A 27832-nucleotide genomic window follows, 5' to 3' on the forward strand; every position below is an offset into this window, starting at 1 on the left:
CGGCCCGCGCACCGCCGCCCCAGCACCTGTTGCGCCGCCATTTGGCCGTGAGAGAGGGGGCAGCGGCGGAGGCCGCCCCGCTCGCCTCCTTCTTCCCAACCGACAACTTCCCGGGGCGTAAACGGCCGCACCAGGTGCCGCCCTCGCCGTGAGGGGACGGCGGGCGGGCGGGCGTGGGGGAGCTGAGAGACGCGGCCCGAGTTGGCAGCGCGGCCGCCGAGTTGAGGGCGAGGACGGTATTTCTGTGGGAGAGCGGCCGGCCGGCCTGCCCGCCCGCCTGCCTCCTGCCCGCCCCGCCGGCCCGCCCCCCCCTCCGCCCTCCCCCGCCCCACCGCCGGTTGCCGGCTGACAGGTGCGCGCTCCTCCGCGGCAGCAGCGGCCCCGCTCGCCCCCGCCTCTCCCGGCCCCTCTGCCTGCCCCGCGCCCTCACCAGCCCCGGCTCCTCCGGCCCCCGCCCGGCACGGCCCCGGATTGTTTAGTCCTTGGGAAGCTGGTCTGGGTCCAGATTTTGCTTTGATCCTTTTTTTATTTTTTTTTAAAGAGAGGGGAAAAAAAAAAAAAGCCGAAGAAAAACAAAACCTGGAGACACAGAAAAGGGCTCTAGGAAAAAGTTTTGGATGGGATTATGTGGAAACTACCCTGCAATTCTCTGCTGCCAGAGCAGGCTCAGTGCTGCCTTCTCCCCAGCGGCGCAGCCCGCGCCGGGCGCTGCTGAGAGACGCCCGGGCCTCGGTGCCGCGCCGCCAGTGCCTGCTGTGCCGGAGCCCCTCGCCCCGCCGGCCCAATGCTCCTCCTCGGGCTGCTCCTGCTGACATCTGCCCTGGCCGGCCGGAGGCAGGGGGCCGCCGCCGAGTCCGACCTCAGCAGCAAGTTCGCCTTCTCCGGCGCCAAGGAGCAGAACGGTAAGGAGCGGCAGCTCCGCCGCCGCCGCGCAGCCCGGGGCAGGGGCAGGGCGGGGGCGGGCGCCCGGCCGGCGCGGAGCGGAGCTCTCTCGCCCGCGGGGCTGCCCGGCGCCGCGGAGGGAGCGCGGCCCCGCGCGGGGTGGCGGCCGCGGGAAGGGGGGGAGCTCCGTGGCCGGGCCGGGATGAGCGGGGCTCGGCAGCTGGGCGTCTGCCCGCCGCGGTCAGGGGAGCGCTGTGGGTAAAAGGGCAGCGGTTTGGCGGCCGGGAGGGAGCCCAGCGCCGGCTCGGAGGCTCCCTCCTCTCCGCTCGGAGGTGCAAAATGTCCCCGTCCCGTCCCGCCCCCCCGAAAAAAAAAAAAAAGGCAACGACCCGCGCACCTTTGTACCCTAAATGCTTAGCTCTCGGGGGGGTGGGTTTTTGTGTCCGTGCGTGAATGAGTGGTATTTTGTACAGGGTGGAAACGAGCTAATCCTGCATAGGAAATGAGAATTACTTTCAACTTTCAAGTGTACCTGAAATGTTTAGAAAACTCTCAAATGCAAGTTCCCTTGGGCTGGGGCTGCTCAGAGCTGGAGAAAGACTCCTTTCATACAGCAAGGGCAGCTTCGGGGTGTGTAATTTGCTTAGCCTCTGAACTCCATATGATTTACATTATTCAGATTTTTAAGCGCCTTTCCTCTTGATCTGCTATTATGAAGTCATTTTAAAGAATATTTTACAAACTGAAACGTTATATACTGCATGAAACCACACTTAGTGTAGAATATCTGAAATTAAGGCTGTTAGCATACATTCATGGAACCCCTGGTGCTTAATGTACAGGGGGGTGAAAAATTTAGTACTTTGCATGTCAGCTAGAATGAGCTTTCTCCCTGGGCACAAACCAACACAAAAGGCCAGGCTGGGAGCTCTCAAAACTCTCTGAACTGTAATGAAATAAAGCAGAAACGCAGATTTGAGGCTAATTCAATTCTCTCAACTTTGAACTTGGGACTCCCCAGATAAAAGTATTCTATGTCATATCTTTTAATAGAAAGCAAAGTTTCAGAGACCTCCACAAGTGCTGCGTGAATGGGTAGAATATGCAGTGCACTAGTGAATTTAGCAAGGGGAGATTAATACTGCTGTGGCCTGCTAATGTGATGATATATGGCACCTGCGGACTGCCGGAGCTGCTGATCAAAGAGCAGCGCGGGGATCAATCTCTAATCAGAGCAACTGTGAAGGGCCAGAGGAAAGTGATCAAAAGACTCAGAGACCTGGTTATTCTGACAGGAAACCAATCAGACTTTGTGCACAGTACAGGAAATTATCTGCTCTGTGTGAGAAAAGAAATCACTCACTTTCTACCCCTTCCCAGCTTACCTGGCATTTAGAGGCTTTAGGGCACCAGTTTGTGACGAAATGGACATGGCACTAGTATACTAAAGTCTCGTGCTGTTAAATGCCTTCTGTTAAATTTGCATGGTGTGCATATGAAGCATATCAACACACAGAGAATTACCATTGCTTTGCTTTAACTTTGTCAGGACTGGAAAGAAACCTGCTACGCTGTCAGTCTGCCCTAAGAGGTTTGTTACAGGATAACGCAGCTGGGCCCTGAAGGGCCACCAGGGTCCAACAATGGGAGCACAACGATAAAGTGTAAAAGGTAGTTCATATGGCATAGAAGCAAAACTGATGTAAATAGGTGTAAGTATACATGACAACACAAACTAGATTCTGTTCACATATATCAGAAATGCAGCTGCCTTAGGTCAGGCTTCAACTGGTTTGCAATGCAATTTGGCATGCTCTAAGATACAGTCACTACATCTTAGAACAAATGTAAAGGCAGGATTTTTTTTTTTTTTAAGTGCCCTGAAACTGTATTCTGTGGTATTTTATGCTTAAAACAGTCCAGGTTGTTCTTGTACCTTACTTGAAGTTTGCTTTCTAGTTGTTCAATTGCAAAACTTACTTTAAAAATTAGCACAAGTTTAGGTACAGCTAAGTGCCAACCCCTGACTTTTCTTAACTGATTTTAATTATTTGGGGGATCAGTAACACTGGTCAAACCAGTTCTTGCTTGATTTAATTAGAGTGATTTTTACACTCTGCTGCAATCTAAAGATTGTATAGCTTTTAGCTAGAGGCAGGTTAAAATTCCCTGGAGTATGAGAATGAGATATTGCCGTTTGCATGCCAAATAATCTTTGGTCAGGAGAGAGGGAGATTTTTCACTCAGTCTACAAATAAAAACTCTGTCCTCTACTTGTAAAACTGCTAAATGGCCAAGAAGTTTTACAGTAGAATGGATTACAGTGTTACTCAGCAGCACATGTGGGTGCTGTAGCTGTTGCTTCAAGGTGATACTGAAGATGTCTATGACCAGTTATTAAATCAGTGGGACTACTTGTGTTACAAAGGGTAAGCATGTGCTTAAGGATTTGTTTATTCATAATTGGCTTTTATTTATTTATTTATTAGCTAAATGATTATTAACTTCAAAATTACAGTTTGACTCAATTTATTCACTAAATGCAGACATAAGGAGTCCTCTTGTTTCTGCTGCATAGTGAGTGTCATTTCAGGTGGTGATTTCCTAGTGTAAATATTTCTTTGTAATTGCAAATTAGCTATTCTTAGAACACAGTATTTTGCTGCTACCTCCTAAGAATTCAGTGTGATAGTTGTTGTGGGGCCAGTGTAGCTCCATTTGAAACTACTTAAAACTACCTCCTTGTTTTTATTGGCCCTCTGTTATAGTCAGATTTTCTTTAAGAACAGGTTTTATTTGTAAACTCTGCTTGACAGTAAGGGGTTTTATGTGGTTTCCTTGAAAAATTCATATTTATCTTTAATGTTTTTATTTGTAATTCAACCGACTAAATATTCATCTGGAGGATCAAAGAAGTTTATGCAACAATTTTCTGGAAACTGAAGTAGCAGTAAATGGTGCGTGTAGTGATGGCTCCCATTTATCTGGATGGATTTAATTTCCACAATTCTTCGTCCTGTTAAAAAACAGATTATGCTTTGAAGGGTTTTTCATACTTAGGTGGCTTTATCAGTTCTCTTATGGCTGTCTGATGTATTTATTACTATTTTTCCATATTGAAGTAGAGAGCCAAGAAAAATTGATCACTCAGTTTCTTTTGAGGAACAAAACTCAATCTCTTGCATATTGAATTTGATTACTTGGATGGTTTACTTATTTCTTCTTTCTATTATAGTTCTTGCTACTTTTCCATCTACTTTTGAATGCTACTTTTATGTAGCATCTTCATCCTGTTTCTGTAGTTTCAACAATGTCTGAGGGAGCTATTGATGGATTGAGTAATGCGAATGACTTAATTCTAATGATTTAACTCCGGTGGTCTGAGTGCACCTGCTTATGTGATATTATTAGTTTAATCTAGATTTTATTACAACATGAGATGGCAGGAGAATCTAAGTTCTGTTTTCTTGGCTGTCTTAGGACAAGATGTGATAAATGTTTGACATAATTTTGCCAAGCTATCTGCTGTTACAACTTCTGTGAGAAATATAAGGATGTCTTTATAAAAAATAATGTAAAAATTTTAGTATTGGGTGCCATAAGCAATGAAGTGTATAGCTTATGTGGCATGTACTTTTAAAATGTAGTAATGAATGCCTTCAGAAGACCAAGAAACTGAGGTCAGTTAGCAACTCACCAGGACCAACTAGTTAGAAAGATTAATTTTCCTGCGGTCAGTTTCAAGTGTGAATGAACAGCAGTAAATAGAGTTGCTGAAGTAAATCTTATAAAACCAAAGCATGTATTTGATTTCTGTCAATCCTGCAGCACAGGTAACGTACTGGTGATGATCTATCTTTTGATAGATCTTAATTTCTTTTAAGTGTTTTTTTTTTCTTCCCCTGCATGAATAGAAACTCTTAATAAAAAGTTTCACTAATTGATCACTTCATAATGTATTTCTTAAATCTTCTGAAATGGGCAAGATTTATGTCACTTCAAAAAAAAAAAAAGAAAAACAAAACCAAACAGGAGCCCTTGTGCTGGAGTTTGAGACTCATGTATCTCAGGCCATCCTTGGGAAAAGTTGGTGGATGCAGCTGGAACTCAGCGAGTAGCTGAAGTGCCAGAGGGAGCTTCTCTTGTCACCTCGGCATGTGCGTGGCCTCACATGCCTCCTCACAACCACCTAGAGAATTCCCTGGTTTGTGTATCTCCAAAGGGAGCTTCCAGCTCATTCAGGGATGGGGACAGCATCACAACGTAGAGTTTCTCATTAAGTTCATTTAACTCGGGCTGAACACCTGAAAGAAGGTGTGGATGTCCAAGTGATGCAGCGCATCAAATCCTTGCAGAGGGGAATGCCAGTGCTTTTGCTTGAGTGCAGTCATTTGACTGCAAAATTATCTCTTATAAACCAACGTACTTCAAAGCAATGGGAATCGGCACCACCTCTGCTGACTTGTTGAATTGATGAGTGCCGGTACATTCTGTTGACTACTGCTGGGTAGCAGAAATTTTCTTCATTTTGAGATGATAAGGAATTATAATATATGAGTAAGTGTTGTATAAAGGGAAACTTGATAGTGATGCAATTTTTCTTAAGTTTAATCTATTTCTGTTTAGTCCAAGACTTGTTTTGAGATGTTTTAAAGCCCTTTTCCTGGAGAGTAAGAATTGCACCACATCTTCTTATGACTTTATGCAAAAGATAGTGGCAAGTTAGGTAAGTTCTTCAACACCGCAATAAACTGCAGTGGAAGAAAGTTTTAAGCACTGTTTTTTGCCTTTGTAGTTGACTTCGGGCGTATTGTCTGCTATTCAGCAGAGTGCTGCTTGGGACTTCTTAGTCCTGCTGCTTCTCTCAGTTTCTTCTGTTAGGTAAAAGTAAGGGTTTTAAAAGCACAGACCATTTGCTATTTGTCCCAAATATGTAGGCATTCCAGCCTTCCCGTATCTTTGTTAAATATCTTGAATGGAATTTAAGGGAGAAACACGTAAAATCTTATTTTTGCAGTAACTAGTTCTTACTAGGTTTGCAGATCAAACTTTAAAGCTTTATGTCACGTCGTTTGGGGATCTTTAGTTTCTTTTTCAGTTAGATACAGAGTTTTATAATGGAGAAGAAACACAGGGCGTACCCTGAGACACTGACAGCTATACTACCAAAGGGCTTATGTTGAACTTTGTCTTCACATATACATAATGTCTTTTATATCTTATAACTTTATCCAAACCTTTTTAATCTAATTATTACATAGTCAACATGTAATAGCAAAGTACTGGTTTGCATCCTACAGTAGTGGTTGTGCATTATAGCAGAGTGGTTTTGGGGGTTTTTGTTGCTGTTGGGTAGTTGCTACTTCTGTTTTTTGCTGTGTCTGGCAGTTCCTGATTACTAGAAAGAGGATGCACTGTGCAGGCCCACTTCCAATGCCAGGAAATGAGCCTTTTCAATTGCTTTATACGTAGCTCTTGGCTTTACCAGAGGCCCATGGCTTTGCTTTTTAGTCACAAAGTGCATGCCATGGAAAATACACTTTCCGGTGTGAAAGCATCTTAGGAATTGGCCTGTACGTAAGCAGTCTTTTAGCGGAAACCTGTGGGACTTAGAAAAAGTTATACAACAGAAAATGAGTAGAGCTAACATGTAGAAATGCAGTTATTTTAGTAGCACTTAAGTATCTGTATGAGTGTTTAGTTGTTTTGGAGCTTCTGAGAAATTAGTTGTACATTAAAACTTACTCAGCCCTGTCATTCCCTTTTGGGGAAAACTTTTGCCGCTTGTGTTTGAATGTGAAATGCTTTTATTCAAGTAGGTGAGTGAAAATTCATAATGTGCTATTGTGAAGCTAAGCTATAAATTTGTGTTTTCTAGAGGCTTCATTAAATTGTAGGATGTTATTTTAAGGTGGCAATGCCAGGAAAATTTATTCATGGCTCCATCCATAGACATCCTAGCCTTAGGGTTCATGTGTCTTCTGATCTTCTCTTCTCGACATCCTTCTGCTGAGATTTTACAAACATATCCCCAGTGTTACATTGGGTTATTTGTGCTTAATTTCATGATCCTACAGCATACTAAGCAGTTTTTCTTTTATGTGAAGATACCCCATCTTACAAAGCATGTGTACAATAGCACCTCTACACGTTTTCATAACCTAATCAGTTTCTACAAAGTTAGTTGGCTGGATGAGACAGGGCAGGACTCTAGACCCTCATGGAGAAAGTCTTATACACAGAGTATAAGAACGATTACAAAATTAATGTAAATGAAAAGCGAGACCCCAACTAATTCCTTGGTCCCCTGCAGGCCTTCTGCGTTAGGGTTAACAAGGGTTGTCTGTCTTATGAGTTCAATTAGTTCTATTCCAAATACTCCGTCTTTGTTAAGCATGCCCACAGTTCTGGACTTTGACATTCACCTTGCATAGGTGTGATCGTATGTTTGCACTGGGCTCATAGGCTGCTTGGCTTCTTGTCGCTGTGGATTCCTCTGAAGTCCTGCGAGTGTTTGCCACCTTTCAACCTGTGTCAGTGTGCTTTTACCTTCGCCAACTAGACCATCAGGTGAGCTGGCTGCAACTCATGTTAAAAGAAGTCATCAACTGTTAAGTCTCTTTGAGCCACTGGATTATTATTTCACTGTGTGGCTGTTCTCATTCAAGCTGGGCTAATTTGAGACTATGCAGGTTAACTGCAGTGAAGACATTCAGAGTGCTAGTTGCTGCTTTTTTTCTTACTGCCATTTTCATAAGCAGGTGTTTGGGGCTGGGGAAAGAGAATATGAATTAACCTCCCATGTACTGCAGTCCAACACTATACAGGCAGAAACAGCATTTGCACATGAAATAAGAAAATGTTCAAAGGTTATTTACCATGTAGTGGCATCCTTTTATAGCAGTGAGAAAGGGAGAGTTGCAAGGGAGTAACCAGTAACACCTTTTTTCAGTGGCAACATGCCTTTTTGTGAATTAATCCTCATAAATTATTCATTAATCTTGCACTTTACGGTAAATTAATTCAAAGTATCGTTATAAACACAGATGTTTTAAGGAGATTCTTCTAGGGTGAATAGCACCTGTGTTCATCTACTCCCTGAAAGCCAAAAACACTGACATTTCTCCTTGAGTTTGTTAGAACTGATTATTAACTGTATTAAAATAGTAGGCAGGCATGGCTCAGTTTGATCGCTGTTGTACTGATTTCTTTACATGAAGTGCAAGGTATGGACTGGTTCTGAATAAAGCCAGGTGAAGGACTAGGCGGCAGCAGGGAGGCAGATGCTTTCCTGTGGTCATGCACCTTGCCAGCACTGTGGTTGGAAGCAGAAATCTGTGTTCTGAATTTTTTAGTACTCTCTTTTCTAGGTGAACAGTGGTGTTAGTTGGGTAGCTATCCTTTTACGTTCCATACGATGCTACAGTTCTACTAAAGGAAAGTGAGGGAGGTCTTCCAAGCTTTCAGCAAATGTCTGACGTAGCCGGTGATAACTTTGAGTGCTGGATTTAAACTCCCTTATCGCCCTTATGCAGCTTTTCTTGAAATGTTAAGTCTGTCTGTCTGTCTCAGAAAAAGCAAAGAATGTCTTGGGAAAAGGAAACAATGCTTCTTGTGTTTCCTGTACATTTAATTCCTTTTTGCATTGCTTCTGCTGTAATATTCTTATTATAAATTAGCAATAAATTATGTAAGAAGGTGGGGGATGCAGGAGGTTAGATGCTGCAGTTAATTAGGAAATTTTTCCTATGATCTGATAAATGGACTTCAAACTAGGTTCAGGCAGTAAAAGGTAAAGGAGTGGTACCCTTTTTGTAGTTTCAATATTCTACATCTTTAAACCATTACTCAGTCTGGCACATATCAACAAAAGTTGTAATTTTCTGTGAAGGAAAAGTCCAGGTGTAAAATAGCAGGGAGTGTCATATTGGAAGAGTAGCTTACACTGGAAAAATGGTTTTGGGGATGCTCTTAGCACACCTTCCATGTTAATCCATAGCTGTTAATCTCTCTATGGCACATTTTAGGCATCATTTGTTTGAAAGCACATGAAATGGGAAAATGGCTTTGCTGGAAGAGGTACTGATTTGGGAAATCACGCATAGTATCGCTTGTTTTAATTGTTATCTTTAGCTATAGTATTTTCCACAAAATTCGGTTGTCCAGTCTTTTATTAAACTGTTATTTGGTGACTTTCATTGCATGATAGCAACTAGAATATCTAAGAAGTTGGATTTTTTTTTTTTTAATTATTTCCCCCTGAGTGTACTTCGCTGTGTAACCATCTGACTGCCTTCACCCTTGTTCAAACCAATCAGAGGCACGAGTCCCAGGGGCTCCAGGTTCCTCTTCTGATTGACAGGAAACCAGCACTCATTTTATACAATAGTTAAACATTAAAAAAGACATATGGCACAGGAAATTCTTTTGCTGTGTGTGAAGGTATGGCATTTCCAAACTGAAAGTGTTGTTCTGACTATTTCACCGGTAGTGGTGAGTTATATGAGGCCACTTCCATCTGCAGAGAGTCTGTTTCACTTGCTTGTGGTTCTGGGGCTCATTCAAATGCTCTAAAACAAAATAAAAGGAATGGATGTAATAACTTCTTTATGGAAAAGTCATAAAAAGCTACAGGGCCGTGTAAACAAATTGGGTCATTTACAAGATGTTTAAGTGATGGATATTCAGTCCAAATTCAAAGGTGTGGATTAGGTTTTACAGTCATCTTGACTGAATTTTGCCCTCAACAAGACTTTCTTTTTCTGCCAGGAATGTCTTTGACACTACAGATGACAAAATCTCAGAAACGGTGTTTTCAAGCATTGCAGTGCATTCAGAGTAAAGCCGAGAAACAGGAGAACAATTCAGTATAATTTGATCTTTCTCCAGGTGAATGAGGGGCTGTTCTTGATCCTCATGGTTACACTGTAAAGCCGTAGTGGAACTTTGTAGCGTTCCTGGGGAAAATAAACCAAAAGAGTTTCCCTTCTGGATTCAAACATGCCTGAACTAATTACAAAGCAACCGTTTTGGCTCTCTGCTCTGTTCATATAAATAGGTTTGAACAGAACAGCAGCAACTGTGATCCAAGTTAAACTGTGCTAGTCACAGAAACTTCTGTCGGACCAAATCGAAGCATTGAACATTATATCTATGGTGTGTCAACTCACAAGACCCTTGCGACTCATTTCATCATTTGTCAGAGCCTACTGAAAAAGCGGAATGGAAAAGAGGATAACTAATACATGTTAAAATACATTCTGCAGGGTTATTTATATGCTTCAGTGTAAGTGTAACCTTATGTATGGACAGTTTGCTCAAGTTTGGGGAAGGGGCATTGGTGTTAGCTACTATGGGGTGCTTTCCTTCTCATGGGATGTGGTTGCTCAGCTCTGCTATTACCAATGCAACTTCAGCTACCTTTCATAACTCTTCATGCACTAAAATCTGCAGATCGTTTCAGAATGAAAATAACTTTACTCAGCGCAAGTTTGGAGTTAGTTATAATTAACTGTACATGGATGAAGCTACCTATTTGTATATACAGGATTAAATAATGAGCTGGTGACTCATCTTTTAGATGCTTGATACCGTGCCTGTGAAAATAATAGTTACTTGGAAAGTATATATGTGTGATTATACATTATTTGAAGAGATCCTTCAGAAAGTGATCCAAATGAATGTTGCATTGTACAGTGTTGATTGTAAGAGGTTTGTATTTATATTATTGTCAATTTATGTTTTAAAAATACAGTTTTGGGAGGTGGTCTATCTTAATATGTCAAGGCTTCGGTGTCTTACTACTTAGTGTGTCTGTTGTTACACAGGGAGACCCATACCTGCAAATGTTTCTGTTGCTTGTGTAACTATAGTGGACCTGAATGTGAAGTAAAGCCTCATAATTGAGAGTTAACAAGTAATGGCTCCAAAACTAACATGATTTCTAGAGAAGGAGATGAAACTGTTGTATATGACCTTACCTAAATGCTACTTGTAAAAAATGTGGCTAAGGATTCTTGTTGGGCCTGCTTTCTTTTATTTGTGTCATTCAAAAATACCCAGCCCTTGGGAGAGCTGCATACCTATAGTCAAATTAGAGTCTAAAACTTGAAATACTCTAAAAATTTCTGCTAAGCACTCACTGTATTTCTCATAGTACTTGCTGGTATAGGAATTCACAAAGTACTTGCCTCTAGTGATAAAGCAGCCTTGTAGTTATTTCTTCTGAAGTGGAGATTGAATTTGTGATGAGCAGTATCATTACCACTAAGGGTCTTTGCCAGTAGAGTCTTTCAGCGATCTTTACCTATTCTCATAAGATCCTACATAAAGATTGGCATAAGATGCTGAGGTCAGCCATCTTTTTGGTTTCTTCATTAGGGATCTTTATTTTATATCTGTTCTCAGTACCTGCAAGTAGTAGTATGTGTGTGGGGAAGCGGGTGTCCTAGGCTGAGTCCAAACAGGGCTGGCAGAGAGTTTTTGAGCTCATTAACTTTCATCTCAAGAGAGATTGTCTGAGATTGAGATAGTCTTCGATCTTACTTAACACCTCAAGAGTGCCACACCTTGGTAAAGTTATCGTACCAGTAAAGAGAGCTCTGTTACTGAAATATCTACATGATTTGCAAAATTATCTTACTGCTTGTGGGGGAAAAGATGGTTTTGTATAGTTGTCAAGTAGAAATAGAAACATGTTTCTAAACCACGTGCTTGCCTTATCAGCAAGAATCTTACAAAACTCTGATTGGCCTCATTAATCATGATGCTTGTGAAGGTATTATGTGGTGATAATGCCTAATAAAACAGTTCTGATATGTTTCTCTATTGTTACTGCTTTTAATGTAATTACATTACCAAAATTTGGACCTGATTAGTTCTTTGTGTTAGGGAAAGAAACTGATGATGCGCCTGTAGTATCTCTAACACAGTCTGTTAGTTTTACGGAATCTGTAGCTTCTCTTTGAGATTAAGTTTGAGAATCTACAACGTTATCATTAAGAATACTGTTTCAGGGTTGGATCAATACCCTTGCATAAAGCTGATTTCTCTTGCTCGTTATTGAAAAAAACCCAAATCTTGTTAATGGTTCTGATTCATCTGAAACAGTTTAAAATTTTTCTCCATAGAATGGAGGCTTAGTTTTCTTATGGACAACTTTAACAGCACAACATTTATTTCTAGCAGCAGTTGCTTAATAGGTGGTCTTTAATTACTCAAATTTATAGTTACATGCACTCGTATGTGGTTTATTCTGACATTTTTATGTATGTGGATGCTTAATGTATGTTTGTTCTAATTCTGTTTATTGAGGTGTATTCTTGGGCTAGATTGACTTGTTCAGGTTTTTTCACTTTCAGGAAGTACTTGGTAATCTTTATGTTCAGTATTTGCATTTCAGATGAGAATGTTCTCTGCAGTTTTTTAAAAAGCAAGAGTCTCTTGTTTTGAGTTGGCTTGGGCAAGCAGTGGTGAATAATGGAGCTAAAACTATTGAGACTGTATTAAAAGTGCGTTAGCAGTATGTTAAACAGGTCCTCAAACATTCAATAAATGAAATAGTGTATGGTTTAAATAGTAATCTTGTACGTATATATCAAGATCAACTAATGCTAGGTAACATGGCAAATAATATTTACATTTCACTTTCATTTTCTCGCCTTTGGGAAGAAAGGAGTCTTCCCTGCTCTTCTACGTGTCAGCTGTTCTTACATTCAGTTAATTCCAGGCAACAGGGGCTGTTGAACATGTGGATCATAGCCCAACACGCAGCTTGGATGTGGCCGATACGCTCCGCAGAGGGATAATGTCTCATCTGTGTGGCTGCAGCTGGTTCACGCCATCTGTTTTTGGAATGTGCATGTGCACCCAGATGTTGCTACTGAATACAAAATAGAGTAGCTATTGATTTCTGAGTCCTGTCACCCCAGCCTGTTTTTAGGATCTTAGAAGACAACTCTGGAATATGTGGGTTGTTGTTTTTTGGGGTTTTTTTTGGTTTTTTTTTTTTTTTTTGGTTTTTTTTTAAGTTAATGGTTTCATAAATGAATTGCAGCACCCTTCTCTTTTATTTTTATATATATTTATATATATTTTATTGCCTCTACTGCATTCCCTTGGCTTGCTTAAGACTTCAGGGACAGCTACAATAGAATGATGTTAGTTTTTAGTCACAAGTAGATGTTTTTTCGGTTATATTCACTCCTTTCCGTCATCATTTTGCAGGATATTCGTTGCTTTGAAGCTTGAAGTCTACCCTAAAAGATATTTTGTAAAGTACTTAATATTTATGCTAATAGATTGCATTTAGTTAACTCTTGCTGCTGCATTAATCAAATCCTTAATATAAAGACAGTTCTGAACTTGCTGCTTACTATAATGCATGCTATTCTATATACTAGCAATTTATTGTATTTACTGTTCCCTTACATATGAATACTGCCTTATAAATATTGTGTTACTAGCTGACTAGCTCTAATCCCTAAACTTCCTCACTGACAGTACTTTGGATAGGTGTAAAAGATGCAAAGATATATCGAGGAGTTGTTCACGAAGGTACCCAAAAAGTTTTCTCTGTGTATGAGGAATTCCACTGAAGTTGAGAATTGATTAGATCTAGTTACTAGGAAAAAATCACATGATGCCCATTTGCAAGATCAAGCCATTGCCATTAATTCAAAGCTTGGAAAAAGGAAACATCTAGCAAGATGACTTCTTTTTCAGACTTTTGATTATGTCCATAAAATGTGAAATTCAGTTCAGCAATTGTATTCATGTTTGCTATGGTGGTTGTGTCTGTCTAGCTATAAAAATCGTTTACTGCATATGAATTGCTTTCTTATCTGAAAAAAACAAAATTAATAATTGTTGAAGTGTAATAAAGTTTATTTATGGAAAGTAGTATTTGAAAGATAAAAGCTAATCATGCTTTCATATTTCGAGTGTTATTTTCTTTTATAGTTCTCTTTCATTCAGTGCCTTTCCTAACTTAAGGAATCCAAGCTGTATGTAGAACAATAGGACTTCTACCCCATTTACAGTAAAATGTTGATGGACAGATATGGAAATCTGTGCTGTTGATAAGAATTTAAAAATAATTTGATAAGAACTGTAACCAAAAAAATGCTTCTGCCTTTATGCTAGGGGAGAAATGGTCTTTTTCCACAGTTTGCAGAATAGTTGAACAACACTGGATGTATTATAACATAGACAAGTGGTATACGTTGAGAGGTAAAGACAGAAATGTGAAAAGGAAATCAGTGTTGAAAACCATCTATAGGAAAAACAAGATGTTAGCAGTGAACCATACTGCATAGAAACTGGTTTTCTGTATATCTTTTTCCTTTCTGTGGTAGAAGGATGAATAAAAGGTCTCCAGCACAGTAACTCTTCTTTGATGATTACCAAATGTGGTTAAATTTTTTTCATACAGTTGTGCATGAGTATCTTATTTTATAAGTCTGCTAGATAGATATCGTCTGATTTTTACATCATGTTAAAGGTATTGAAAAGGGGGGCTTGGAAGATTTTTCACTATAACAATCAGGACATGAAGCTGTAAACAGCAAAGACTGCAATCTAGTTTTTGTAAACTGCAATATACAGGATTGGTTTGTCCTTCTACAGCATGGCTGAGAGCTCTTTTTGAGGTGCTGTTCCTCAAAATATAGGATGTGTGTGGTGGTGGTGGTTGTTGTTCGAACCAGTAGGTCTTTATTGTCATTCAGCTAAACTTCTGGTATAGGCAAGCTTAGAATGCTTTATTAACTGTGTCGTGAGGCTGGCTTGTTATAAAGCAATATTGGTAAGTCATTGGCTTTGTATTTATGTTATTAGCCCATAGTGATCAATGTGAGTGGAGGTTTACTTTTTCAGAGAAGGACGCGAATACTGTGCCATTTTCTCTCTCACTTCATGTTAATTGGAGTTCGTATCCAGGGAGTGAAGAGAGAAACCTATACTTTCAGCTGTGGTACTTTTTCATGCTAAAACATTCTTCAGTGTCATGTAAGTATTTATATGTCTGATGAACTACAGATAAAAGTAGCAGATTGTTAGGCTTCTTATAAGTAGTGGATTCTCAACAGAAGCAATCTCTGTTTTTCTCTGTTTTCTCCCTGTGCACCAAAATCAAAATGTCAGGCACGGCCTTTCGAATTGCATGTCTTGTGTGTGCTAGGAAGTGTGGTTTTAAGAGACAGCTTTGTACCAGTAATTATCATTACTTTAAACGAGATCAAATGATAATACTTTAAAAAAATCAAGATAACAGTATTTAAAAAAATGAAACTTAATGGCAGTGGAAAAATCCTATGTGTGTCTCTGAAAATTCTCAATATACTTTCTTTTCTGGCACATGCTTATGTTGCCACTAGGAACCTGATCCTTACAGCAAGAAGAGAGAATGTAACAAACTGTGCAATGGCACCTTGTTGCCAAGATAGATTCAGTGCAACCATATTTTGTTTTTGTTATTCCTGGCACTTTTGGAAAGAATGATTTCATAATGCCTGAAATGCTTCTGAGGAGAAACGAGATTTCTACCAAGACTTCTTTCTTTCTTTCCCTTAACTTTTAATTATTCGTATGGGTTGAGGAGCTCTGCTTAGACCTTGTGTTATACATCATACTGGTAAGCAGTAAATTTTTTTTCTGTGTGTACTTAAAAACCCCCAAATAGGAGGAACATAATGTTATGCCCTCTTTCAAGAGTTGTGTTTACAGTTGAGAGTGCCTATGTTTATAAACCATGGGGAGGCAGTCTTAGTGGAAATAAATAATTGCTATTTGCAGGGTGCAGAGAAGCTCATGAGAAGGTAAGACAAACTAATTACTGAAAATTTTAACAGTAGTTCTTTTGTCAAAGTGAGCATTGAGTGTCTGTTGCATTGGTATCCTGATAGACACAGTACACTAGAGTTTCTAGATACATAGACAGCCAGTGGGTCTAACTCCCTGTATTATATCTTAAATGTGGCTTTTTTCGAAAGTAACGAGAGTATCTAATAGAAAGTTCTCATTCTTTTTTCTTTTTTTTTTCTTTCCCTTTTTTTTTTTTTTTAATCATGATCTCTCAAAAGAAGGGCCAGTTTGAGTCTGACTTCATTCGTGATTGAAAGCTGTCTCCTGGTTGTGATGTACCAAATGACTATAAAAGTCAGTGGGTGGTTTGGTTAAAGAGGGAGTAGTGGAAAACAAGTGCATTCCTGTGGTAAGATGATGGGAGAAGGAAAATGAAGTAAAAGAAATGCAAGGGCAACCATTTTGAGGCTGTTGGAAAAACAGTGGCTTTATCCTTAATGAATTCTGTGTTTTTGGGTGGGTTTTTTTTTGTGTGTGTGGGTTTGGCTTTTTTTTTAAAAATAAACTGAGCCCTTAGGGAAAAGGGTGTGATCCAGACAGTGGTTGCAGTGTTGATTTTTGAGTAGAAAGGTCAGAAGCTTGCACCTGCCAAAAAGATTTTGGTCAGAAATGGTTAGATGTGGATTTACGTATGGATGGAGGAAGAGGAGCTTTGGTAATTTCTCTGTTGGTGAAGAGCCCTGAAGCCCCTGGCATCATCTTTTGCAGAAATAAAAGTTATAATGGTCAACATGGAGCTTTCAGTGCTCAGCTAGCATCTGCTTTCTGTCACGGTTAGAGAAGGGCTGGAGGGAAGGATCTTGCATGTAGCTGGAGTGGCCTGTGATTTGGCTCCTGAAAACTGAACAAAAAAAACCCCAACCAAAACTGAGTCAGTCCTTCTCTTCAAGATCACTTGATTACAAAGACCACACCATAAGCATCATGGGATCATTTGCTCAAAGGACCAAGCTGTTTATGTTACTGCTAGTTTTTGCAGCAAAAAGTAGAGAAACTCCATAGGAAAGCTTGTTAAAAAAGAATTACAATGATCAGATCAAAAACAGGACATGGTCTTAAAAAAACCCCCAAAAAACAGAAAAACCCAAACAAACAAAAAAACAAACAAACCCCCAAAAAACCCAAACAAAACCAAAAGGCATCTGATCAAATGTTTGCCATATTTGGCAAATAATTTTTCTCTGGATCTTTTCTGTGAAAGATATTGATAGTTTTCACCTAGGTAATGTAAATAGGTGCTTTCCCTGCAGTGTAGGAAGAGATGCTGCTAATATGCTGTCTTCTGCAGTTCTGTAAATACTGTCTTGAAATGGAAGTGACAGAAGCAAGGCAAAAATAATAATATTATACAAAATTTAAGAATGTCTTCAAGCAAACGAGATCCAATTCAGAGAATCTGCTTTTATTCTCTGACAATTATGTGTGCGTGTTTTGCTTTTAAGATGGGTGCCCTGGTCTTAAAATTCTTGCTGCTCTGGAATTTCCTTCCCTTGCAGAACTGAAGTATTCTGTATGTAATTCAGCTTTCCTGCATTTTCTTTGTTTTGTAAAAACAGTACCCGGTTCATTTGATCTGGGTACACTTTTTTCTTACTACTTCAAACATCTATTTACAAATACCGGTTCAAATAAGAAATACTACATTCAAAGAGATTGTGTCCAGAAAATAACTCTCTAAATAGCTTCAGATACCTCATCATCTTTCTTACAGTGAAAAAATATTTCTATGTTGTTAATTTCTCAGGCTTGGTATGATTCTGTTTTCTTTCCATAGATTTTTCATATACACATGAATTACTTAGACCTCACTTCAAAGTTTTAACATCTTAATCTAACTGCAGAGGGTTACCTAATGATGATAATGCCACTTCCAACAATTGTTTTATAACTCTTCAAGCTGTAGCTATATATTAGGCTTTAGACAGTGTTAACAACTTTCTTGAAGTACCTGCAGAAATCTTCCAGGATCGTGAAGCTAGAAGACTTTTTATTGCTTCCTTGATGCAAAAATATTGCCAGGGACTTCACTTAATGACAGTCTTTCAGTGCAACACTTCAGTAATATTTCGTAATATTACTACCTGAATAATGCCGTGATAAAGCATGAGCAATTGAAAGCACAAGGTCTAGCTATTTATCCTGTTCTGTTCTTGTAATTTGCTTGAAATTAAGTTTAGCCACTACCTGAGTAGGCTTCCAAAGAAATACAAAATGTTAGATGAAGGGGGTTTGGAGGCAGTGTGGTAGTCTTCCATCTGTGTTGGTACTGAATGTGGCATGATGGTGCTCCTGTAATTGTTTGTGGGGTTTTTGCTGTTTTGTTCTGTTTTTTCTTCCTCTCCCCCTACTCATGCTGGAGGGTTGAGATGGTAACTGAGATCGCCTATCACTTGTTGCAGGAATAACACACTGCTTTGACCGAATTCAAATTGGAGAATTGCTCTTGGTTCCCATAAATTCCTTCCCAAACACTTAATTTTTTTGCTCTACAATAATGCTTTCTGTTTAGAGCAGCCACTAATTATCTACTTTGAGTTGTTTATCCCCCATTTGGTTCTGTAAGAATGTAATTGCCATTCTGTTGCCCAGTCTTACGCAACTCTGGATATATTTTAGTATTGTTTGGGATCTTTACATGAAAGATGTGACTACATGTCCATTTATTATGTTTCATTTTTAACTTGTGGAAACCATAGGAAGAGAAGCTGTAGCAGTTGTGGCACTGGGGTTTGAAAGCACAGCTGAAATCTTTACGGAAGAGGAGAAACAGAACAGAGTTATGGGCAGAACAATTACAAAGCTCACTCAGACATGTCTCCTGTTTACCAAGAAAATTTCAGTTAAGAATTACCTTCTGAATCTGGAAATATTTAAAGATGTAAAACTTAGGGTTAATTAGTTTATTAAATATTAGGCTGAGGAGAATTCAAGAAAATTATTCTTGATTATACTCAAAAAGAAGTGCTTTGTATTTGAGATGAAACAATTTTATTAAAGGTAGGCAAGGAGAGGTAATTAAAGATACGGAATAATATGTGCATTTTGAATATCATCAATGGTAATGAGGCCAAAAGGAAGAGATAAGGTTAAGTATAATGCTGTGATCTACAATACTGTAGATTAAAAGAAAGCACTAGTAACGTAGCCTGTGTGCCAAGGTAACTCCCTGAGAAATATCTAGAAGGTAATAGCAGCCATTCCAGGCCAAATGAAAGGTCTAGTTAGCTCAACATGTGGTGTCTGACAGTACCTGTTAAGGAACATAATGATGATTTCCTGATCTATTCTCCTGCCTTCCAGCATTTTAGTAGTCAGAAATTTTTTTAAGGTGCAGGCAGAATTTTGGGGTTTGGTAGCCCAATAGCTTTTTGAAACCTTGTCAACTTCTGCTCTCTACAGTTTCTAGTGGTGAGAAGGTTTAACCACGTAACAGATTAAATATCTTCTTTTGGTTGCTTCACATGCGCTATGGGATCATTTTATTAATCTAGTTCTTTGGTTTTGCCTGTGATTTTTTTACATTTGACCTGCTGTTGTGGAGCCTCACCTGAGAGCTGCTCCAGGCTTTGGATCTGCCATGTTGTTCTCCTATATAGTGTTTGTGTGTATGTCTGTGGTAAATATGCACGTATGTACATGTGTGGGTATAGGGGATATGAATAAAAATGCATATAAAGTATGTATCTGCTGGTATGCCAAGTATCAAAAAGTATTGGCAAGCAGTATTCAAGATAGGAGTACATCATGGATTTATACAATGATAGTGTTTTCTCTGGTTCTCTGTGCTCTTGCTGCAGGTTCTTAATATGCTGGTTTTCCTCTTAGCAGTGTAGTCCTGTCCCAGTAGGAGAGACAGCAGCTCTGCACATGGGAAAGGCACTGAGAAATTGCTTTGTGTTGTGCTCGGATCTGGGAGTGATGGGAACCGCAGTAAGATGAAGCCATAAATTTCACAGGAGCAAGCTGTTTCCATGTTCCACTTCAAGTATATAATTGTTAATATGGGTAAAAGGTGTTGTCATTCAGGTGGTGACTGTAAAAATTGGAAGTAAACTTTCTTAAGTGTTCTTTCCTGAGCATTAGGTTGTGATGTCAAGTGGTGTTTGTTTGTTTTGGCCTTGGTTTTCTTCCCATAGATGTTTTTGGTTTGTTAAACCTTCTGGACCAGAATCTACTCCTCCATTAGGCCTCTGCCTAGGAGGAGCAGAGGCTATTTCTTCTACATTACCAGCCTGCAAAAGGAACAGGTCTAGTTACTGAGTTTCTATGAAGAGTCCTTTTCAGTACTGTCATCAGCAAATCGCAGCTTTCTGAAGGCAGTGTGGAGGCTGTGAAAACTGATGCATTTGCCATTCATGTGAGGGAAGGACATGTACGTGTAGGAAAGTTTGTTTTGCATTAGATCTAGAGATGCTTGAGCATCATAATGACAGTGAATTGTCCTTGCCAATTATCCTTGCCAATTATATATTGCAGCTCCCCCGTTGAAGGGGAACCTGCCCTAGAAGTAAGCAGGATCTTCAGTGTAGCCAACGATATTTAGATCTTGCAAAGGAGTTGCTAGTCTCCCATCCTTTTCCTTGCCCTCTTTCTGACTTGAATTTTATTTGTAAGAAAGTTTACAAGTGAGTTTCACAGGTAACGCTGTATCTTTGTCTACCTCATGTATGATAGTGATTGATTTCCCTTCCCCCTCCATTTTAAACAGAATGTTTTCTAGGGTTTGTTGGTTATTTTTAAATGAAGAAAAGCATAACCTTCAGAGTACCACATGCTTCACCTGACCGTATCTTTCTAGTTTCTCTTGAGTCAGCATTTGGATGCCATTTCGCATTTAGGAATGTGTTTTTTGACTGAAACCAAAATTTAAAAAAAAAAAAAATTGTTCTTAGTAAGGTATGTTAAAGAGAACTTGTGTACCTCTGATGGCTTCTGTGCTCTGAAGTCCTGGTTATTATACACACAATAAATAATACCTACTTAGTTGATAATCCTCATTAACCTCACCCGGTAGAGGTGACAAGGTAAGTACTAGGTAGTAGCATGTACTTGTTTTCTATTTCTATTTTTAAATTCTGCAGTTCTAGAGTTTATGCTGATGGCGCAGCACTATTATGTTTAAATTGTAGAATTGAAAGGCCAGCTTTAAATTTACCCTGGGAAGTTATTTGGTAGCATTTTTGTGTTTGAGATGACTTACAAGAAATAATTTTCAAGATTGTCTTCTACGTTTAAAGATAGCCTAGCAATTGAAATATTAGTTGTCTTGTTTTGTTTTGTTTTTTTTTCTTTAATGGATTCCTAGAGGAGGAATGAACTCTGCAGTCATGTACAGCCTAATGCGTGCTCTGCTGAAATTTTTTTTTGCTTCAGTGGTATTGGATGACCCCATCAAGTAAAGCCTGCAGCGATCCAAGCCTGGTTATTCGTGGGCAGCGTTAACAGCAGGGACCAGTGTCCCTGAGGAGTGGCACGCTGCTCACCAGCGGTTCTCATCTGCGGGAAACCCTTTCTGAAGGAAAAGGTGCTTGCTGTGAGATCTGTTTCTTGGTTGCTGCTGGATCCAGTATTGATCACCTGGGCCTTTTTCCTCAGTCTCCTGTATCTGCCTTAGGAAGGGCTAAAGGTATTGGGGGAGGAAAGAAGAGAAATGGATGTTTGGCGCACGAACTGAAAAATGCTTATAAATAGGTTTGCTATTTTTCTTTATTTGGAGAATATTATGCGGCTTTATTCACTAAAATAATTAGACTTTTATGAAAATATAGGCTGAAGTGATACCATGCTAGGTGAAATGTAATAGAAATCTCAGATCAAGTTGCTAGTACTTCCTTTTCTGGCTCGCTTTCAACTGTGCCTGTGAGCGCAAAGGAATGGCATGTATTTATACATTTGTAAATAAGATCCCACACATTTTCCGCTTGAGAACATGCACTCGGACCTTTTATGGTCAGGAAGGGGTGTTTCCCTCTGTCTGTGAGCTACTCGGAGAACTAACTACACATTTCCAACTATGCAGTTCAGAAACTTACAGATAATACTTCGTAAGCTTGAGTTTAAATAAAGAAGTTTGGGGGATTAAAGGCAAAAAAAGTAATTTTTCTCTTTTTCCAGTAGAAATATACTTTAAGATAAACAAACAGGTTTTTAAGTCCGTGTTCTTGTTAAGCTGAATTGTCTCATTCAGCTTTACTTCTAAAAATAACACTTAGATCAAGCTGTCATGACTATGTTTCTTCTTCTCAAAATGTCTGTTTATCAAGAGAGATTCAGTTGATAATGGCTTATAAGGATATCCAGAACTTACCCAGAATTCTTTCTGGATATTCAGCGTCAGTTCATCATAATGGATCAACATACTCTAGCAATAATATTCTTAGAATAATTGATTTTTTTTTTAAAGCACAAACAAAACAAGAAAAACACCCAACCAAAACCCACCTAGGTGACATGTGAAAATATTTCAAAAATAGTAGCTACTATCAGGTCTATTATTTCACTTAGCAAAGAAATTTCTGATTCAGTATGATGGGTATCCAACCCCATAAGACAGATGCAGAACACTTAAAAGTCACTACTATTAAAAAGTACTGGTGTATTGAGTAATATAGAAGGCACAAATGCAATAGTTCACTTATGAAGCAATTTAGCTGCATCAAGCATAATAAATATGTTATCTTTCTTTTATGTGAAATGGTGAACTGTTTTAGGGAAACTGTAGAGTACAGTACAAAATATGTGTCCAGGTGGGGTTTAATTTTCCACCAGCTGTATCACTTCTGATCATCAGAGCTTTGAAGACTGCAAATAATCTGAAGCTGGACAATTTGAAATACTTGAAATACACTACAAGAGCTATAGCTTTTTTAGCTATTAAAAAATGTTTTCAGCACTTACGGCATGATGCACACAGTACTCCACTCTGGCTTTTATACTAAAAGGTTTTCAATAGCTTTTCTTTTAAACCAGTTTCTTGCCATCTTCAGATTAAGCAGAAAAAACTGTAATACTTGCTGAAAAAGAAGAAATAATGCCTACAGGAAGAAGAATAACACTTGCTGATTACTAAAAGGGCTAGGTTTCAAAATTTTCACTTAGTTTCCCAAAGATGCATTATACTGAAAGATGTGAGACTTGCCATTGAAGGGTTTTTCAATTTCTGGCCTGTTTATTTAGGTTAAAATATAATGTTCAGCTTGCTGTGATTTTAATAACAGTAGGTGTCATTATAAGTGACACAAATATATTTTGAAATATAGCGGTTTTATGCGTTTTACATATTCACTTACAATTCAAGATAAGCTTAAAGTGTTTGGGAAGCTTGCTTTGTTCTACTCGGAAAGGATGAATTGTATGTGATAGCCAGTTACCTTTCACTTAGGCTGCCTTTGGTCATACCATTCTGCAAACGCATAATTGGTGCATTCTTCAGTTTAGATCACAGAAGTCTAAATTTGCAGTCAGTGCAGACGTCCATAAAGGATTTGGCTTAAAATTTTGTGGGGGGATGTCTGTAAGTTCTCTGAACCAGTCCATACAAGTATGAATTCAGACAAGAATTAAGATTACCTTGCAGATGCTTTCATTATATAGGGAGCTTTCTCTCCAGGGTCATGTTCTTGCATTAACCAGTGTTTATGTAATCTTTGAAAATATGTAGTAAAACAATTCTCAAGAGTTAGGTAGTACTTGTATTTATTAATTCTTGCACAGGCAAAACTCTTAAGTTTTGTGGTACTGTAGGTTTTTTTTCTTAATAAGGAATAAAGAATTGGCTGTAAAATTAACTTTTTTGGGTAACATGTCACTAGAGGTTTATTGAACAGGAAAAAAAGCCGGGGGGGGGGAAGGGAAGTGATGGTATGACACACAAGAAGAATGAATTTGCCAAATCTATGCTATTGATGCTTTTACTTGCAGGTGAACTTTCACCTGCCACTTGCCATATCTTTTTTATGAAGGAGTTGGTAATTCTTATTCTTGCCTAATTTACATGTGTGGAAGTCAGGAAAGTTCTATTAGTGAGAAAACTGTTATGTGATCATCTTTTGCCTTAAGATGAGCCAAGAAAGCAATTCCTGTTCCACAGAAGCAAAAATCAGTGGCATAATAGACTTTGTAGGGCACTTTCTCAACTTAGCTCTTCATTACTTTGTGCAGGCCTGGAAATCCCAGTGCCACTAGTTAATTAGTGGCATAATCCTGAACTTTGCTCAGCCAGAGGCAAGCAAAGCTATTACTTAAGTGGAAATAAGTGAGCAGGATTAAAACAGAGAAAATTGGGCCTCAAGGGGATCAAGTGTATTCCTAGAACTCAATTGTTGTCACTTAATGTGTTTAATTATCTCTTGATTCACAGAGCATGCCACGTGTAATTATCTGGAGTTACAAATAACTAATCTGCAAATTTTTGAGTTAAAGCTGCCTTTTTATTGATGTTAGACTAAAATATGTCTTCAGTGAAGTCTCACTGTACAAACCAGGACACCATTTTGCTTTTTTCCTTTTTTCTTTAGTTTTTGTTTGTCCTACCTCCTGATAGCAGATTAATTACCTTTTGGACTGTTTTTCCATTTCTAACCTTTTACAATTGTTACTGGTAGCCCATTATGTGAGTTATTTTCTTTTCTGTGTGATTTTTGTAGTTGATATTGGTTAATTATGTCATTGCTGAGGGCAGGAGGATGACCTAGGTGACTTCTCAAAGGTCTGATTGATCTTTCTTTCCTGTGAATGCACATTAAACTGCTCCCCAGTTAGCCATACACAGTATGATGGAGCTAATTAATGTTCTAGGTGAGAATCACATCCATGACTTACTGGACAGGAGGTGATTCTCTTGTGTTAGATGTAGTGAGCACTTTGATCCTGACTGGGAAGCTCTTCAGAGGGACCCTGTGCTAAAAGTTCAGCTGCTGCTCAGGTGCTTTGCTAGATCAGGGTCAAAGTGTCGAGTATCTTGTAGGTTCAGATCTATTTCTTCTGACCCAGTCAGTAGCAATGTTTAAAATGTAAAGGTTTGTTACAATAAGGTGTTTTGAAATAGAAGCACGTGCACTATACCCGCATAGTCAAATAAATCACAAATTGAGGCTACAAAATAGTAATTTGAACCTGACTATCTGTGCAAAGTATCAGCTTGCTTATTAAACTGGAGAGTTCTGTTGTTTTGCATCTTATCTGTGCTTTTTTGTGATCTGCCTGCACGTAACATCAGTTGTTGCTCTGAACCACACAAAAGTGTGTTTGGTTACTTAACAGTCACCTCTTGCTTTGAATGATAATGAAGGAGATGGCATCCTCTATTACCACTGAAGCTGAAAACGTGGTAGATAGAGAATAAAGGAACAAAACTGTGCAGTTGTGGAATTATCAGTGAAAACCTCCAAAGACAAAACCTTTCTGTGATTCAAAGCCTTGTTAAAAATTCCAGTAGGTCTTTCCAGCTTAAGCTGATAGGAAAGCTATATTCGTATGCCTGGGATATTTGTGGGAGCTCTGGTTGTGGTGGCACCAAAGGGTTAAAGTTCAGTCTTTATTTTCAGATCTCTTCACCTTTAAAGCAGCAGGTCATTAGTTTTTATGTTCCATGGTGGTTGTTTTTTACCTGAAATTAGGAGAGGAATAATTCTTAGCTGTCAGAGCCCTGAAATAGTTTGCACCATCAAAAAAGCTTAATGCGATTTTTGTGATGACCATATGTGCAATTTTATTGTTCTTTCCAACAGCAATGTGATCTGCTTTTTAGTACAGCTTCAGAATAGTCTTAACAGTCTTTTTATTGTCATTGTGGTTAGTTATCAGAAGTCTTGCATTTGAGTGAGGAGAAGGTAATCCAAACCCTTCCTTAATAACAGGAAAAATTTGCCATTTCACCTCCAATACAAAAGCATTCATGTTTGCTGAAAAGCTGGGTCCTTCTAAAGGTCAGAACTGTGGAGCTGTTGCATCCTTTGCTTTCACAACTCCTTTCAGTTTTATCTGTTTAGAGTCAACCTCTCCTGCATTCCCAGCAGATAGTGATTGGGTTTGGGTTTTGTGGGGTGGGTGGGCTTTTTTGGTGTGTTTGGTTTTCTTTTTTTTTTTTTTAATAGGATACAGAAAACCAGTATGAAAATAGGATTTTGAAGCTTTTGGACTGGAACATTGAAGTAGTGTTTTTAAACTGATGAGGTGGGGTATGTGACACTGAGTTTGGGTATTAGTAAGTTAGACTCAACTAAAGTAGAATTTATTGCCAATTTTATATTTGTAATAGTATCCTCAGTTACTGCTCAAGTTCAGGGCTAAGTTTATTAATTTATTAAAATTGTAATGAAACAAGAATATTTTTGAACTGACATAATTCAAAGTTGAAGTAATTGATGAAGGCATTTTCTTTGTCTTTCTTTTTTAAAGTGCATACAGTGCACAGAATGGGCATGAGGAAAGGTGAGGTTTTGTTGTATTTAAGGCATTTGACCTTGGTTTGGAAGTCTGCTTCAATCTCTAGGTTTCCCAGGGTTTTTCTCCTGTGATTCTGGGCTACGTACTTAGGGTCATTTTTGAATATCACCTTCACCATTATACAATGACTGTTCTATGTTTGCTTGCTGAGATATAATCTAACCCTGGAAATAGCTAACATCTCTTGATAATCTTCCTATTAGTAGTTGCTGACTGCCTATCCAGAAATACTCCACTCCTGGCAAGCTGAGGTGATGCTTTGTCATCATGTGAGCTGTCTCCAAATGCAGATGACGTTCTTCTGCTGAACTTCCCAGCTGGGCTTTAATTGGAAATCATCCTGTACTTTATGAACATTTACATAAATGTGTTCCCCCACAAAACACAGTGGCAGTGTCTCTTGCTTGCAGTAAAGAAATCTGCTGCTCTTTCCTCAAGCTTAGATCATGATGGGAGAGGCATGGGATTTCTCCTTTTTCTGAGGGATTTCAAATGTTGTCTGACATTCCCGGAGAAAAGCTGTAGTGCAGCACTTAAAGATCCCTCCAGGAGTATGTCATTTTATGAATTTGGACACATCTCTGAGTGGAATTGCACCAAGGCTTAAATAGTCCTGGTGTGTGTTAAGTTATGAGACTATTGCTTAAGAAGTGGAGTAGCAAAATTGCCTGTTTCTTTTCCTTCCTGTTTGCTTTTAAAAGAAATTAGCACCTTAGGACCTCCAGAAAGAGACTGACTTGTGGATCAGAGTAGATCAGCTGTGAGTGCGGCAGTGAGGCCTTTGAAAGAAGAGGGACTTCATTAAAACAAACAAACAAACAAACAAAAAACAACCCCCCCCAAAAAACCAAAAAAACCCACAACCAAAACCAATACCCCCCCCCCCAAAAAAAAAAAAAAAACCCACCAAAAAATCACATCTTCCTCCACCATAGTGTTTTATTTTCTTGAGTCTGCTTTAAGTCTTTCCATTGTACACATACTGATTTAAACTAGTGAGGCTGTGGTTTTTTGCTGTTGTTGTTTAAATCCTATTTTTCTTTCCAGGAACCTAATACAGGTTTCCAGATTTGCTTGGAAACCATGCACCCAATATTTAGGTATGGCAGCGCCCATGGATTCTTTTTTTTTTAACTGTCCTTTTATATTTTCATACTATGAAATTATGATTTTTGTTTGGTTCTTCTAAAAATTGATAAATGTCTCCTTTAAAAAAAAAACAAAAACCCAAACCCCCCAAAACAAAAACAAACAAACAAAACCCGAATAAATAAAACACCCCAAAACCAAAACACACACACTTGTCTGGCATTATTTTTGGTAAAATGAAATCTAGGCATTTCATTTATATTGCTCTGTAAGTGCTAATCTGTTGAAAGAACAGTCTGTACTGAGGAAAGAAAAAGTGCAGATCTGTGGAACATGGCTTTAAGATCTTGGTTTTCAAGGAGCTTATGAAAATATACAGTAGGGTTTACTGTATTTAAAATTTTAGACTTTGATAATTCACATTTCAGTATCAATAGATAGTAAGTATTGCTGTTGATGGGCTACATTTTTTATCATCTTCTTCCACTTGATAAATACAAACTTAAGAAAATAGCTGTACTCCACTCAGGGGTGTTCATTCAATTCAGCTTCT

At 39.0% G+C, this 27832-nt stretch overlaps 1 protein-coding gene across 1 annotated transcript in view; it reads left to right on the forward strand.

Annotated features, from left to right (window-relative positions):
- Nucleotides 1-330: 330 nt before the first annotated feature.
- The window catches only part of PDGFC (platelet derived growth factor C), a 137277-nt gene continuing 109775 nt past the window's right edge, over nucleotides 331-27832 (forward strand). Inside the window, exon 1 of the mRNA XM_075500405.1 lies at nucleotides 331-902. Within this exon, the coding sequence (XP_075356520.1) occupies nucleotides 785-902 (118 nt within the window). The 5' untranslated portion in view covers nucleotides 331-784. The remainder of the gene's footprint in view (nucleotides 903-27832) is intronic.

The sequence above is a fragment of the Mycteria americana genome, chromosome 4 (assembly GCF_035582795.1).
Source record: "Mycteria americana isolate JAX WOST 10 ecotype Jacksonville Zoo and Gardens chromosome 4, USCA_MyAme_1.0, whole genome shotgun sequence".
Taxonomy (NCBI): domain Eukaryota; kingdom Metazoa; phylum Chordata; class Aves; order Ciconiiformes; family Ciconiidae; genus Mycteria; species Mycteria americana.